Raw genomic sequence first — 17,179 nt, forward strand, 5'->3', positions numbered from 1 at the left:
TCCACTGTCATCACAACTTGTGCTAAGTTAGAAACACATTTTTAGACAATATTCAAATAAATTAGTGCAATTATGTGAAATATTTGCAGTGCTTTTCCACTATTGTGTATGTGTGTCCATACCCCATCACATAACATCACATAACTCATACAAAAAAGTATTACAAGTACTCTGGAAATTAATGGGTAGTGATTTGTGATGGGCAAGATTAGGAAAATACAAAAATTCAAAATTTGCAGAATGATTTTCTTAGACATAGAAAGTAAATTGTCCTAATAAGACACAGCATTTTATTTTCATGGTGCTGAGTGTACCCATATAAAGTGAGCTATTACAATAATCATGAAAACAAATAATTTTCAGGCCTTTGTCAGATAATCATAATAAACAACAAAACCAGGAGTCACTCTTTTACTATGACTGAACCTCAAATGGTGTTCTATTAGGTACAGTGCCCTCCACTAATATTGGCACCCTTGGTAAATATGAGCAAAAAAGGCTGTGAAAAATTGTCTTTATTGTTTAACCTTTTGAGACTACTGTTAAAAAAAAAATCACAAAACTACTTTGCTCTCATGGATATCAAACAATTGCAAACACAACACAGGTTTATCAAAAAATATTTGTTAAATAAATGTGTGCAACAATTAGAGACACCCCTATGAATTCATATGATAAATATATATTTGAAGTATATTCAAGTATACTTGGAGTAAGAAATTGTTCAACCATGACTTCCTGTTTCACAGGGGTATAAATATGAGGTAACACGTAGGCCAAATTCCCTTAGTCATCCATAAAAATGGGTAAGACCAAGGAATGTAGCTGTGATGTGCGGCAAAAAGTTGTTGAGCTTCACAAAATGGGAAGTGTCTATAAGTAAATAGCACAAGCATAAAAATGACCATTTCCCATTCAACTGGAAATGTTATGAATCAACATGGAATTGGAGGTGTGTCTATATTGTTTCAATGTCAAAAAATCTCAATGTCAAATATCAATGTCAAAGGATCACAGCTGGAGAATTGCAGAAGTTAGTTGTGTCTTGGGATCGGAAAGTCTCCAAAACTATAATCTGAAATCACCTACATCACCAGAAGGTGTTTGGAAGGGTTTCAAGAAAAAAGCCTCTACTCTCACCCAAAAACAAACACAAGCGTCTTCAGTTTCCAGACACTACTGGAACTTCAAATGGGATTGGATTCTATGGTCAGATGAAACCAAAATAGAGCTTTTTTGCAATAAACACCAGAGGTGGTTTTGGAGTACACAGAGAGGTAGCCATATGGAAAAGTACCTCATGCCCACAGTTAAATATGGTGGTGGCTCTTTAATATTTTGGGGCTGTTTTTCTGGCAGAGCACCTAGGATGCATGGCATCATGGATTCTATCAAATATCAACAGATATTAAATGAAAACCTGACTGCCTTTGCCAGAAAGCTTGTCCAGCAGGACAATGATCTACAACATATATCAATATTAACACAAAAATGGGTTACTGACTAGAAACTCAAGGTCCTACCATGGCCATCCCAGTCCCCTGACTTGAAACCCACAGAAAACCTGTGTGGTGAACTGAAGAGGAGAGCCCACCAGCGTGGACCTCAAAATTTGAAGGATCTCGAGCGATTCCGTGTGGAGGAATGGTCTCAGATCCATTGCCATGTATTCTCCAACCTCATCAGACATTATAGAAGACTCCGAGCTGTTACCTTGGCAAAGGGAGTTAGCACAAAGTATTGACTGAAAGGGTTCCAATAATTGTTGCACATTATATATATATATATATATATATATATATATATATATATATATATATATATATATATAATGTGCAACAATTATTGGAACCCTTTCAGTCAATACTTTGTGCTAACTCCCTTTGCCAAGGTAACAGCTCGGAGTCTTCTCTCTCTCTCTCTCTCTCTCTCTCTCTCTCTCTCTCTCTCTATATATATATATATATATATATATATATATATATATATATATATATATATAAACCTGAGTTTTGTTTGCAATTGTTTTTGTGAATTATTTTTAACAAAAGATCAAAATGTTTAATAATAAAGAATATTTCACAGCCTGTGTATCACAGATAAAAAAAAAAAAGGCAAATAAAGGTAAAATATGAGTGACACGAAAACCAAAATTTGGGTAAATAAAAAAAGGAGAAACATTAAGTTATATGATAAAATTGTGATATTGCTAAATAAGGTGAAGGAATCTTTACCTTAGTACCAAAGATTTCTGCATCATATTAAAATTAAAAATAAAAACAGTCTGGTTATTGAACAAATTGGCTGTTTGTTCACATATACACATATAAATGTGGCTAACATAATTTCTGTTTGTGAATTCAGTTTGACGTAATGTTTTTGACTTTGGCTAACTAATCAAGTGAAAGAAAATATTGAAGATACAACAAGAACAAATGAATGACCCTGTACCCTGGGGCTCCAAGATGCATATGGTGTGAAATAGTTGTCGACCAATATATTGCCAAGGCCGATATATTGGCCGATATTGGGCATTTTTTAATTATTGACATTGGCCGATAAATCTTCCCCTTCGGCCAATATGTGACAAATCAGACTTTTGACACCATACAGCACATTCTTCCTGATTCTGGAATGCAAAGGGCAATATTATATTACATAAATATTATGCACAATAAATGATCGTTTAGTTTCACCAATTTTCTGTACGTCTCATTTACTGTAATTAAATTTGTGCTATATCGCCTCATATTAGATATTGGCATCGGCCACTAAAAAACTCATACCGGTTGTCCACTACAGTGAACTTGAGGAAACATGATGAGAGGGATGTAAAATTATAGTGGTTATGAAACCAAATGCTTGCTTTTACATATAGACAGTGATGCATGACCTATTATAGGCAACTAACTCCATATTCATGAGAGTGTAAGAAGCTAAAGTACAGTGAGGTAAGAAAATCCCATCACAGCTTATCTGGTTGTGATGACTGATAATAACATACATCAGTGAAACACACTCCTTCTCAAATGCATTCTAAGGGACAAACATAGTGAACAGAAACAACAAATAGGTGTGGCAGTTTTGGCCATAATCTAGGTTTGGCCAAAACATTTTTTCTACTTATAACATATTTTGAGAGCTCAGCATTAAGAAAAGATAAATATATTTCATCAAAACATTGTGGAAATGTTTTAATTTTCTTTTCAATCTTGCTTAAGCTATCTTCCTACAAAGATCATGTTGAGTAAGGAGCCTGTTTAAAAAAATGCAGTGGTAAATGCAGTCAGCCTGCCTATTGATGTCTAAAACCTTGCTAGCTAACTGTGATTTTCTCATGCTTTCAATTGTTGAATATGAATTTGGCATAGGGAATAGGCACAGTAGTTGAAAATGGCATAGGGCCATAAACCTAATCAATTCAGTTTGTAATCAGAAGCAGGTTGTCAAAATGTTCCTGATGTTTCTGCACCCCAGGTTGGATGGAAACTTTAAATTAAATTTTCTTGCTTTTCACTTTTGGGGTTAATCAGAATGCAAACTTCTTGAACTTTATTTCTGGTTGAGGCACATTCAAAACATAAGCTTATTTCAGTTAAAACACTTCATAAATGCTTTCAGTGAGAATTCACGGCAGGTTTCTTTTCCCCTGCACTTTTCCAAACAAAATTATGTCCATTATTATGTTTGAACTCTAACTCCTCCTAGGGCTTTTAACCTACATCCACCATATTTTCATACACTGTCCGACTTATATCCAAGAAGATTGATCGTGCTTTTCTAAGGGATCTGACCTACGTGGTTCATCTTTTGTCCCTTTTTTCATCCTTTCCCCCCCATTTACTTGAAGGGAATTAATATATTTTTTTAACTCCTTTAATTCATTCAGTTTGCAATCTACAACCACCAAAATTTACATGGTCAAACCTGGCTATGCCAGGACCCATCAGAACTGATTGTCTGTAATTTCTCTTTCTAGTCATCCTTCTTTCTTCCCCCATTCATTTTAATAGAGGAAAGCTAGAGTCTGTGATAAAACTGCATATTTATAACAAAACCTTTCTGTCAAAAATCTTTATACTTTTACCTAAAAACTCCATTCAAGCTTTAAATTGTTGAGCTACTCCCCTGTTCAAAAACCTCTAAATATCTAATCGTTTCAAAATATATTTGTCAAGTTATGAGCATTTGTTAGGCACTAGGGTAAGTCAAGACTCTCCTTCATTTCCATTCAAAACCTGGCATCAGCCTTGGCTGTTACTAAATGTTCATTTGTTTTTAAGCATCCATAGATCTTTTTTGCATCAAATTGATCAGCAAAGTCTCCTTACATGAACTATACCATGTCACCAAATTAGCTATTTGGTGAATATTTTGAGCACTTGTTTGTGGTGAAAAAATTCAGCCTGCTGTATTTTTGAGAACTAAAAGAACTAAAAAGAAAGCACTAAAGAACAGCTTAAAACAGTAAACCTTTTTTATGGCTTGTCCAAGACCACAAAAAGAAATGTTTGCATATAAGTTCATGACCCTAAATGAGGAAAAGACAAAGAATTTCAAAGAGAAAAAGAGGGATTTCAGTATTTCAGACATCTCAAATGTGGAAATTGGTCAAATTGAGCCACAATATAATAGGAGGGTTAAAAGTACAAAAAAGGACTGTGTCAGGAATGTCACAGACAGCAATTTCTAAAGTAATCCTGTGTCTGTTTACTCACATAAATACCTCTAAGCCTGCTAACTGCCACAAAACCCCAAAATAAATCCCACCCAAAGATAATTGCCCCATGACTGCTTATTTACATAATCTTTTCAGTTTCAAACTGATAACAGCGATCAACCATCTCTTTGTATTCCTCGTTCCATTTTCCAATTTACTCCCATTCATTTTTACTGCATCCATAATCTGTACTTCTGTTTGGCTGACCAGACACAGTTTTGCGTATCTCAAGGCAGGCTGCCCACCATGTATTCAATGCCATAATGTTCCATATGCCCACATTTTCCCCCTCCATTTTCCCATTTTCTCCAAATTCCTTTTCAATAGCACAGTTGCAGTATACTGCTGTTTAGCTGACAGAAACTGGCAGGCCACTAGGCACTGATTCAAAGTCATGCTGACCTGCACTCTACTATTTGTTGTTTATTCATCTCTAACTCCTCCCATTAACTACCATTCATACCAACTGCCTAGCAACCAACCATATTGTATCTATCTAGCAATCATTCACACACAAACTTGCATATAACCAAAGGATATTTAAATTTTTTGTCTGTCCATTCATTAATAGAAATGTATTGACCAACATACTCATAATCATTATGAATGCCTTCAGTATATACTATGTATTGTTTGGTTGCTTTATTTTTGGTTTGCTTTGCCTTTTTATTCTTTTAACCTTTTAGCTGTTTAACTGGCTTTGACAAGCCAGCATGGAGTTTACTCTCAAACTTGTTTTTAGTTTGAAACACAGAACTCACATTGTTTTTCAGCTTTTCTTCTCTTTCTTTGGCCACGCCAGCTGTTTCGTGAAACCACACGCTCCTCAACCTTACTGATTGGGATGAACTGAAATTCTGACTGTTTCCTAGGCCTCCTTGCCCAACATCAGTGCCTGATCTCACTAATGCTCTTGTGGCTGAATGGGCAAATCCCATAGCCACACACTTAAATTCCACCTAGTGTAAAACCATCCCAGAAGAGTGGAGGTTAATATAACGGGGACTAAATCCGGAATGGGATGTACAATAAGCACAAATAGATGTGTTGGTCAGGTGTCACTATAGCAAGAGAAATTTTGCTGCTGTTATACAAGTAAACCAATTTTGAGCATCAGCTATTATTCCTAATTTCTAAGATTATCTTTTAGCGCTTCCTCTCAAGATGTCATAATGGAAACTTTCTTTCTCAAGCCCTTTCACTTACATCCTTCACGGCTGACAAAGGCTCCTTGAGGTGATTCAGGGATGCCCTTCCACACGGTGATGGGTTTGGGATAGCCTGGGTCAGCTGCATGCTTTTCCTCATTGTAGCGCCAGTACTGGTCACCTTTGAAAAAGTAGGTTTTGCCCACAGGCTCCCAGCGCAGTGCTGTGTCAATGCCCTCACGGGGCAAACAATTGCCCAACTCCACTAGGCTGTGAGGGTAACCTGGCTCTGCCGTCACTTCCTTAAATACCCAGTACTTGTCTCCTGTGGGACAAAAAATTAGATCAGAAGTGATATAGATGTTTGATGATTTACTTAGCATTGCTTATTTTAATTAAAAGAACTGAATATATATATATATATATATATATATATATATATATATATATATATATATATATATATATATATATATATATATATATATATATATATATTATACATTACAAACCCGAAGCTGGGACACTGTCTAAAATGTAACTAAAAACAGAATGCAATGATTTGCAAATCTCATAAACTCGTGTTATTCAGAATAGAACATAGAAAACATATCAAATGTTTAAACTGAGGAAATTTACCATTTTAAAGAAAAAATAAGGTAATTTTGATGACTGTAACACATCTCAAAAACAGTTGAGATGGGGCAATAAAAGGCTGGAAAAGTAAGTGTTACTAAAAAGATACTAGATTTTTGATTTCCATAAGTTGTAAACTGTAACCATCAAGATTAAAACAAAAAGAAGGCTTGAAATATTTAATTTTATATGTAATGAATCTAGAATATATGAAAGCTCCACTATTTGAATTACATTACAGAAAAAAATAACTTTTCCATGCTATTAAAATTTTTTTGAATATCGTCTGAAAAAATATTATAAGTTGATATATCAACACTGATGGTGAACTATGCACTTTTGTGATACATCCTGAAAGCTTGTTTTTCTTTTAAACTGAAAACATTTATAGATGAATTCTTCGTAATTCCTTCTTTATTCTGTCAGAGATCTAGAGTCTTGAATTAAAAATAGTCTCTCTCTGCACAAGAGGACACAGGTATTAGAATTGTCCAGAGGAAGCTCTGTGCTAAATGATGGATAGGTTCATAGCAAGAAGTAAAGAAGAATCAATACTGAGTTTTCTTGAGATTAGGCACTGCTTCTACAGCCACTAGAATTCTTGGAGGAGTGATACTGGTTTAGTGCCAGTTCTCTCTTTTCATAATGATTTATGAATGTTGTTCCTAGTCTTGGAACGTACAGTTTTTTACATTTGGAACCTTTCAATCAATTTTCGAAAATAAATTTAGATATGTATAGTCCACCCAGAAACACTAAAGCCAATTCTTTTGTTTTTGCTATACACTGAAGACATCTGGGTTTGAGATCAAAAGAAGAAAATGAGACATTTTCATTCCTAATATTTACATCTAGATGGGTTAAACAACTTAGAATATGGCACCTTTGGTGGCAGACCACCCAATGTTTAGGTAAGCAAAAATATAAGAACAAATAAATGGCCTCTATATATCTGCTCTTGAAGTCTTCAAATGGTGGGTTGTGATAGCTTCACCTCTGCCCTCTGAAAGTTGTTGGTGATAACATTGACTGTTGTTTTTGTATTTTGTATTACAGCTCTCACAATGTTTCTGTCATTTGTTGTTGTCCTTGGCTGACCTGTTCGATGTCTGTTTGTTAGTACACCAGTGGTTTCTTTCTTCTTTTGGACTTTTTTTTGAATTGACTAATTACCAAATTATTGTATTGACTATACACAAAGCTTGTGAAATGTCTCTGTGATCCATTTCCCATCTTTTCTAAGCTTCAAAAGGGCTTGCTTTTCTCTTTTAGACAGCTCTCTGATCTTCATGTTGGTTGATCCTTTTTAACAACAAATGCAGTCTTCACAGGAAAAAAACAGGGCTCAAACCAAGAGTAAACAGTCAGAGCTATTAATTGTTTAAACAATCAATCTAACAGGGCGCACCTGGGCAACAAGAAACACCTGCCAGTCACATGTTCCAATATTTTTGATCACTTGCAAAGTGTCAGGATCAAACAAAATGTACCATGTTCTAAATGAAAACTGAAGTTTTGATTTATAAGTTCCTATTCATCCTTTGATCTCAAATCCAAATTTGTATAGTAAAAACAAATAAACTGCCCTTGCCATAATAATACTTTTGGAGGGGACTGTAACATTGTGGTAACTGATTTACACACAATGGCTTCTTTGCATGCTTGTAAGACCAACAAATAAGAAGTTTAAAAAAGGAGAAACATTCAGTGTGTTTACATGGACAACAATAATCCAATATTAACCCTATTAAGACAATACTCTGATTAAGAAACTAGCATGTAAACAGCAATTTTTAATTACCTTAATCCGATTAAGTCATACTCGAAGTAAACACAAATGGAATTAAGACATGTGGAGTACTCCTGTTTTAGTCGCATTATCAACGTGTATTATAGACATGTACACACCTTAACCACACTACTAACGTCATGTGAGAGTTTTCACCACATTTTGCGACAGGACACGATCACACATGGCAGTGCTCAACCGTTTAATGGCAAACAAGAGAGCATGGCTGCATCCCAAACCGCGTACTTGCCTACTATTGGCCTGTAGTAGATGAAATACATGTATAGTATCTCGGCTACTATACAGTAGGTAAGTACATAGTTTGGGACGTAACCCATGGTTTCAAGCAGTCGTCTATTTGCACGTAGAGCATGACAAATAATTAACCGCACTTGAAGCGTCTGTAAAAATTTGAAATAAAAACACCCCAAACTGTATATGGTACCATAACAAAGACTAACTGTATGATGATACATGAAATTCTGGAGGGACGTCAGACGGTGTTGCGCGGTGACGTAATGATGTGTGCCGTTAATCAAACTATGTTCTATAACATGTAAAACGGGAACATGAAAGGAGTATTCTAAAAGCGACTTGTGTAAACACCTTAATCACAATATTGTCTTACTTAGAGTAAGGTCAAAAATTAGATTACTGCTGTCCATGTAAACGTAGTCATTTTAAAATATATCACAGTAAGCAAATGCATTAAAGGAAACTGAACCTATAACAGACTACACATTAGAATTTTTTTTTATGACCATAGTGTATAAACTTTTTTTTACTTAGTGCTTTTTTTGTTCAGGCAAAATTGTTTGATATTCAATTTAAATAATCATTTTACTCATTATGTACGGTAAGCCCATATAAATCAGGCATGTGTATGCACCTTTAAAGAACACAAATTTGCCATCGGATCTCTCATAAGCAGCATCAATGCGGGGTGGGAGACCTTTCCAGAACTGGTCAATCAGCATGGGGTAACCCTCTTGAACCTTGTTACTGCGCAAACGCCAGAACCAGCGATCCTATGACAAGAACATATTTGGCATAATAATTAACATTTAGATAACTAGCACAAATATATTCATGTGAGTGGTTATTATGACTTAAGCAAAAGCCAATGAATGCAAGGCATAATAAACACTCAGATTAATATTTTCAAATGAATCCATATGTACAGTATCATTCTTAAATATGGTAACTGAAGTATGTCTTTAAATTATGATGATTATATATGATCATATATTTTAGAGTCAAGTCTTTTATCTTTCCTGCTAAAAATCGATTTGACTATTATATTTTGCTGTGCAGTTTGTCTGAGTTGACTGGATGTGATTAGGTGGTCAAGTTGTCTGTCAAGCCAAGACAAATGTATTCACATATCAATTTCAAAAACAATTTCAATTTGGTTTCATTCATGAATGTGCTGTACAGAGGTAGCTTAAATTGTAAGCATGTTTGAGATTTTAAAATTTAATAATATTATTATTAATAATAATAATAATAATAATAATAACTCCGGTTTCCTGCCCCATTCCAAAGACATTCATGGTGGGCTGATTGGCATGTCCAAAGTGTCCGTAGTGTATGAATGGGTGTGTGAGTGTGTATGTGATTGTGCCCTGCGATGGACTGGCACCCTGTCCAGGGTGTACCCCGCCTTGTGCCCGATGCTTCCTGGGATAGGCTCCAGGTTTATTTCACTGGACAATGTGGAGCAGAGTGGTAATTTCCTTGTATAATTTATAAATCGGTTGAAAACTACATAGCCAGTATGTTTTCAGTTTTTTTTAACAAAGGTGAAATGGCTAGAAGAAAAAAAAAGACGATGAGTATTGTGCTTTCCAATAACAACGGACAGAGGAATTTGCATATTTGGAAGTCGTATTAATGGTAAGCAATTTACTTGTGTAATGAATGGTGCTCAATTTACTCTTATTTAAGTACCGCATCTTGTATTTTATTAAATGAAAACCAAGTCCCACCTGCTGGTCTATTAGGAGAAGTGCAGGCTATTAGGCCAAGAACACACAAAATTTGAAATGGCTTTTATTACATTACCACTTTTTATAATTATTCAATAATATTACTGGTATTAGATAATAACTAATAATAATAATTTTTTTATTAAGTTAAAATATGTTAACTTTTCTCTGGCTCTTTAAAGAAAAAATCATATTTTTTTTTTTTTTCCTTTTATGGCTCTTCCAGCTAAAACGGTTCTCATCCTCTTGTCTAGAATTCAGTGATTCCCAAACTTGGGTACGCATACCTCTGGGGGTACCTGAGGTGACAGAGGGGGTATGGGAGCAAAATGCTGAGATTTACTGTTCATTTAATTCCGCCTCACTAAACAACATTAAAATTCTAATTCATGTTTTTCTCATGGCCAACAAATAAACTTGTGCCCCCACCAGTGTACAAACAGCAAAATTGCAATGTTATAAAGATCAAATACATGACATCCAATCAAATTATCTTGTCTTTCGTGGTCAAAACTGCAACCACTCAGTCAAGCGTCAGTGTGCATCTTACCACATGTCATTTATCGCCAGCACACGGCTATATGATGAAGTTAAGTAATAGCTCGTAACATCAAAATGGAGAAGTGGCTACAAAACTATCTGCCCCCAACCACCGCAAGCACTGCTGAGCCACAGTCCTCTGATAGCAGTGGCCCAGGTCCCTCTAAGACCGCATCCGTAGCATGCGTAAGTGGACCCACTGCTACTAGCCCAGTTCATGCTGATACAGACAGCAGTGTATTCGAAGTTGAAACGCCACCTCTTCTTCACCAGCAATTCGCAGAAAAACCATCAAAGAGGAGCAAATATGGTGAGAAATATATTTATTTGGGCTTTACATATGCTGGCAGTGAAGAAAACCCCCAGCCACAGTGTGTATATGTGCAAACGTACTCTTTCATGACTGCATGAAACCGGCATTTCTGTGCAGACATTTAGAAATAAAGCATGCTACTTACTTTTTGCTAAATAAACCTCGAGTTTTTTGAAAGACATTTAAGACAACTCAGGAGTAGTAAGACCCATATAACAGCATAGGAAAACCTAAATAGGAAGGGTCTGGAAGCATCCTACATGGGGAGTTGCAGAGTGGCTCAGATGGGCAAACCCCATACTATTGTGGAGGACTTAATTCTTCCTGCTGTGGCCGATATAGCTGGTGTAATCCTTGGGGAAAATGCCAAAACCCCCAGAAAAAACAGAGGATTCCATCGTCAAACAGCACAGTTTGAGAGAGGGGGTACGCAAAGGGATATTAAATGTCTGAGGGGGTACGCCAATGTAAAATGTTTGGGAACCACTCGTCTAGATGAACAAATGACCAGCAGGATGGCATTGCTTCTGCAGCTTTGTGCATGTATCTGCACCAAACTTATATCTGTCTTATATTGTGTTTGTTTTTTGTGTGGTTTTTTTTTCCTGAAAATTGCTCAATATAAATGCTATTTGATATTAAACCCTGTCACTCATGTGTTGTCTGTATAATAGCACACTGAACAGCTTGAAAGGCAGTAGACAGTTGTTTATACTGGTCTAAACAACTATCCAAACTAGCCAAATTTGATGAAGATTGGACAAGGTTTGGGGGAGGAGTAGCAAAAATGGTACATACAGTCATGTGAAAAAATAAGTACACCCCATGGAAATTGTTGCTTTAAAAAAAATTTTTTTCAACATATTTGGACAAGCAAACATTTGATCATCTTTGAAACAGTGCATGAGTGCAATGAAGTTGATATACTTGAACAAAACAACAAGGAAAATTTGATTTTTCAATAATTTATTCAACAGAAATATCATATTTTCTATAATATATTCTTCTTTGTAAAAAGTAAGTCAGTTCAACTTCAACTTTTGGACAGATGGCCTCACATTATCTTCAAGCACTATTTGATATGATGCAGAATTCATAGGTGAATCGTAGAATGCAAACTGTCCAGTTCCTGAGACAGTGAAGCAATCCCAATCCATAACATTTCCAACACCGTGCTTCACAGTTGGTATGAGGTACTTCTGCTGAAAAGCTCTCTTTGGTCTGCACCAAACATGTCTGCTTTACTGTGGCCAAACAACTCTATCTTTGATTCCTCTGCCCAGAGCACATTATTCCAAAAGGCTATATGCTCAGTGACAAGGTTTAGTCTTACAAAGGCTTTTTCCTGGCACACCTACCTTGCAGGTCAAATTTGTGAAATCTCTTTCTGATTGTAGAGCATTGCACTTTGACTTTTGGAGTTTTTGGAAATTTTGGGGTTCTTGGAGACTTCTTTTTGCATCAGATGGTGTGTTCTTGGACTGAATTTGTTGGGATGGCCAGTCCTGGACAAAATGGCAGTTGTTTGAAATCTGTGCCATTTGTAGATTATTTTTCTTACAGTGGAATGATGTAAATGGTAAATGGCACACTTATATAGTGCTTTTATCCAAAGCACTTTCCACTGTGTCTCATTCACCCATTCACACACACACCAATGGTAGCAGAGCTGCCATGCAAGGCACTAACTTGCCATCGGGAGCAACTTGGGGTTCAACCCACGGACACTTTGGTATGTTGAGTCATGTGGGCCGGGAATCGAACCGCCAACCCTAAGATTAGTGGACAACCCTCTCTACCACCTGAGCCACAGCTACTGTACCCCATGTATTTCAAATAATTTGGGCATCTTTTTAAATCTCTGGTCAGACGTATTGGCACCCACAACCTTTTTTCTGAAGGCCTTACAGAACTCTTTAGATCTTGGCATGATGACACCACACACCTCAATAGAAAAGGGAACACCAGACACTAGATATGAGATGAGTATAAATAAGACAGCTTTCACCTGCACTCCCTAAGCAGGTTCTAATCACTGGCACCCAATCTTGAACACCTGGTTCTAATTTTATGGATTTGAAGGTGTGATAAATGTAGGGATTACTTCTTCCATGTGACTGATCTATTTTTTGTTCATTTAAATTATGAAAATTACTACAAAATGTAAATTGTTCGTCATTTGATAGTGTATCAACTTTATTAATAGGCACTGATTGAAAGAGGATCAAATGTTTGCTTGTCCAAATATGTCAACAAAAAAAAAAAGCCAACAATTTCCGTGGGGTGTACTTATTTTTTCACATGACTATAGATGGAAGCATTTTTGGCATGTTATTGTAACTTTTGACCAGTAAGTGGTGCTGTCATGAAATTTGTTGCATAGCCTCAGAGCATGGTCCTTAAGCTGCCTATCAAGATTTGTATCAGACTGCAAGGGTGTTGGTAAGATACAGCATCACTTTTTATTTGCTGGCTTTGCCACCAGATTTGTTGGGACGTTAGAAGATATCAGGGAATTGCACGGACAGCGGATATAAGTGCAGATTTTATTGTAGAAGGTGCAACATAAATAACCAAAACAGAGAAAAGAAGAACTATAGGTTACAAGGCAAAATAGGCAGGCTAAGAGTGAGGCTTTGGCACACATGACAATTACAAAAGGTTGGTAATGAAACGCACAAAAACCAGAGCTTAAACTGGGGTGCTTATTAGGGGTAACATAGAACAGGTGTGACTGCTAAGTCGGACATGTGACATGGCAAGTTCAGCACTGATTTCAGCATAACCACGACACGGGTAAACCAGTTGGAATATCAATATTCTTTTGATAACTTTTATCTAGGTTGGTCTGAAGATGATGTCTACCAAATTTGGTGTTGATTGGACATAGATTACAGTCGTGCTTGAAAGCATTTTCTATGTATCTGCATATATCTGACTTAAAACATCAGATTTTCACACAAGTCCTAAAAGTAGACAAAAAGAACCCAAATGAGACAAAATACTATACTTTGTCATTTATTTATTAAGGAAAATGATCCAATATTACATCTGTGAGTGGTAAAAGTATGTGAACCTCTAGGAATAGAAGTTAATATTAAGGTGAAATTAGAGTCAGGTGTTTTCAATCAATGGAATGACAATCAGGTGTGAGTGGGCACCCTGTTTTATTTAAAGAACAGGGACCTATCAAAATTTGATCTTCACAACACATGTTTCTGGAACTGTATCATGGCACAAACAAAGGTTATTTTTCTTAGGACGTCAGAAAAAGACTTCTTTTTGCTCATCAGGGTGGAAAAGGTTATTAAACAATCTCTAAAATGTTTGGACTCCATCAATCCACAATCAGACAGACTGTGTAAAAATGGAGGAAATTCAAGACTATTACTACCCTCCCCAGGAGTGGTCAACCAGCAAAGATCACTTCAAGAGCAAGATGTGTAATAGGCTGTGAGGTCACAAAGGAACCCAGGGCAAATTCTAAGCAACTAAAGGCTCTCTCATATTGGCTAGTGTTAATGTTCACGAGTCCACCATCAGGAGAACACTGAACAACAAAGTTATGCATGGCAGAGTGGCAAGGAAGAAAACACTGCTCTCCAAAAAGAACATTGCTGTACCGCTGCAGTTTGCTAAAGATCACATTGACAAGCCAGAAGTTTATTGGATTTGGTTTAAATGAGAAGCATTATGTTTGGAGAAAGGAAAACACATTCAGCATAAGAATCTTATCCCATCTGTGAAACATGGTGGTGGTAGTATCGTGGTCTGGGCCTGTTTTGCTCAATCTGGGCCAGGACAGCTTTGATGGAACAATGAATTCTAAATTATACTGGTGAATTCGAAAGGAAAATGTCAGGACATTATGGAGCAACACAATGTCCATAAGCACACAAGTTGTTCTACCAAAGAATAGTTAAAGAAGAATAAAGTTAATGTTTTGGAATGGCCAAGTCAAAGTCCTGACTATAATCCAATAAAAATGTTGTGGAAGGACTTGAAGCAAGCAGTTCATATGAGGAAACCCACCAACATCCCAGAGTTCAAGGTGTTCTGTACTGAGGAAGGGGCTAAAATTCCTGCAAGCAGATGTGCAGGACTGATCAGCACTTACCAAAAACATTTAGTTACTGTTATTCCTGCACAAGGGGGTCACACCAGATACTGAAAGCAAAGATTCACATACTTTTGCCACTCACAGATATGTAATATTGGATCATTTTCCTCAGTCAATAAATGACCACGTATAATATTTTTGTTTCATTTGTTTAATTGGGTTCTCTTAATCTATTTTTAGGACTTACGTGATATTTATGCAGATATATAGAAAATTCTAAACGGTTCACAAAATTCAAGCACCACAGCAGGAGAAGTAGCAAAAAAAACAAAAAACAACAGTTTTTGACAAAATCCGAGATGGTTGACAGGAATTACACTTGAATTTCAAATGTTGGTGTGCGATCACTTCAGCATACTCCAGGGAATTATATGAAAAAAGGATTGCGAATTTAGCACATTCTTCAAATTATATAAGGCAAAAAATTTAAGTTGTTACAGTGCTTGACCACAAAGTGGCTCAGTGATGAAAATTATTGAGTATATTCAGGGCATGATTATGAAGATAGAGATTTGGGATGATATGTAGATGCATTGCTGAGATACACCCTTATATCCTATTTTTGCATTTGTCAGCACAGGATGCCTAACTTTAAACACACTAACTTTTGGACACATAGTTCAAAAGTTATGACCATGAACATACTTCCAAATTAGGCCCAAGATTGAACCAATGGTGGTGCTAGAGCGTTGGCAACACTTGGCCCATATTTTTGTCAGAAATGTTCCTTAAACCCTCCCCAATCAGTGTGCAAAATTTCAATTTTTACCAGATGCCATAGAGACCCTAGCCAGAAGAAGAAAAGGAAGAGGAAGAAGAGTAAGAGGAAGAAGAGGTAGAATACATTTTTAACCCTGATCAGAAACTTCAAAACATATTCACCAATGTAACTGCATTAGCCATTCTGCTGAAACAAAATTTGCTTCATGTTACTATAAATACAAAATGCATCACAACATATCGCCCAGTTGATGGCAGGAGTCCAGAAAATGACAAAAAGCAAGGGAGCTCACCTTGAAAACAAACATCTCCCTCCTAAAAAAGGCCACTGTGTTAAAATTGCCATCACAGATATTGGGTTTTCCATAGCCAGGAGAGGGCCTGTCACCAGAGGGAGGTCGCGGAGGACGGGACTGACGGTCATTTTTCCTCTCAGAAGGAGAGTAAGTCCGCCGTGGTGGGAGGGTTGGAAGAGACCGAGTTGGCTCCAACATTGCAGTTGGGACACCTGGGAAGTATTCCAAAAATGGGGTTTGATAAAATTTGTGGTTGAGTTGAGTAAGTGAGAATGATCTCAGGGTGAACCTAAGAAGTCATCATTAATGTAGACCTGATAAATGAATTCATAATGGAGGAATGTTACAAAAAATTCTAGCTGAGGGCAGTCAAACATATAGACTACAGGCCAAAACTTTTTTTGGACGTTTTAAATAAAAATCATATTGTGGGCCATAATTGAACTGAAAGATTAGAAAAAAGAGTTAGTCCTTGTTATGGCCCTAGGGGCAAAATAGAGCAATAAACTTGGGGCCATCAACTAAGCTACTAACAAAATGTACTAATGATATGCAAGTCTTCATTAGCTATCTAAAAAATGTGAAGCTTCCATTGGGTTTCACAGCAATGGCAGTGAATACTTATGCAATCACAACTTTAATGTTTTATTTGTGCCTTTCAGATAAATGCAGATAAATGAACACATTTATGAGTAGCTGTTGATGTGTCATTCGTCTACTAAACTGATTTTTTTGGTCCGGCCCACTTGACATAAATGTAATGTGGCCCATTACCTGAAATGAGTTTGTCACCCCTGCACTAGATTGTTGTATTTCTCTCAAATGGAGGCCATAATACTGATGTCTCTACATGCAGGCTGAAAACGTCCAGGTTATGCATGTAACCCTGTTCCCTGAGAAGGGGACGAG

General features: G+C 36.6%; 1 protein-coding gene across 1 annotated transcript in view; it reads right to left on the reverse strand.

Annotated features, from left to right (window-relative positions):
• Nucleotides 1-17,179, reverse strand: part of mmp24 (matrix metallopeptidase 24) — a 75,394-nt gene that overhangs the window by 14,445 nt on the left and 43,770 nt on the right. Inside the window, exons 6-8 of the mRNA XM_017479507.3 lie at nt 16,268-16,482; nt 9,183-9,321; nt 5,927-6,193 (exon numbers count right to left, since the gene is read on the reverse strand). Coding sequence (XP_017334996.1) covers nt 5,927-6,193; nt 9,183-9,321; nt 16,268-16,482 — 621 coding nt within the window. The remainder of the gene's footprint in view (nt 1-5,926; nt 6,194-9,182; nt 9,322-16,267; nt 16,483-17,179) is intronic.

The sequence above is a fragment of the Ictalurus punctatus genome, chromosome 11 (genome assembly GCF_001660625.3).
Source record: "Ictalurus punctatus breed USDA103 chromosome 11, Coco_2.0, whole genome shotgun sequence".
Taxonomy (NCBI): Eukaryota; Metazoa; Chordata; class Actinopteri; order Siluriformes; family Ictaluridae; genus Ictalurus; species Ictalurus punctatus.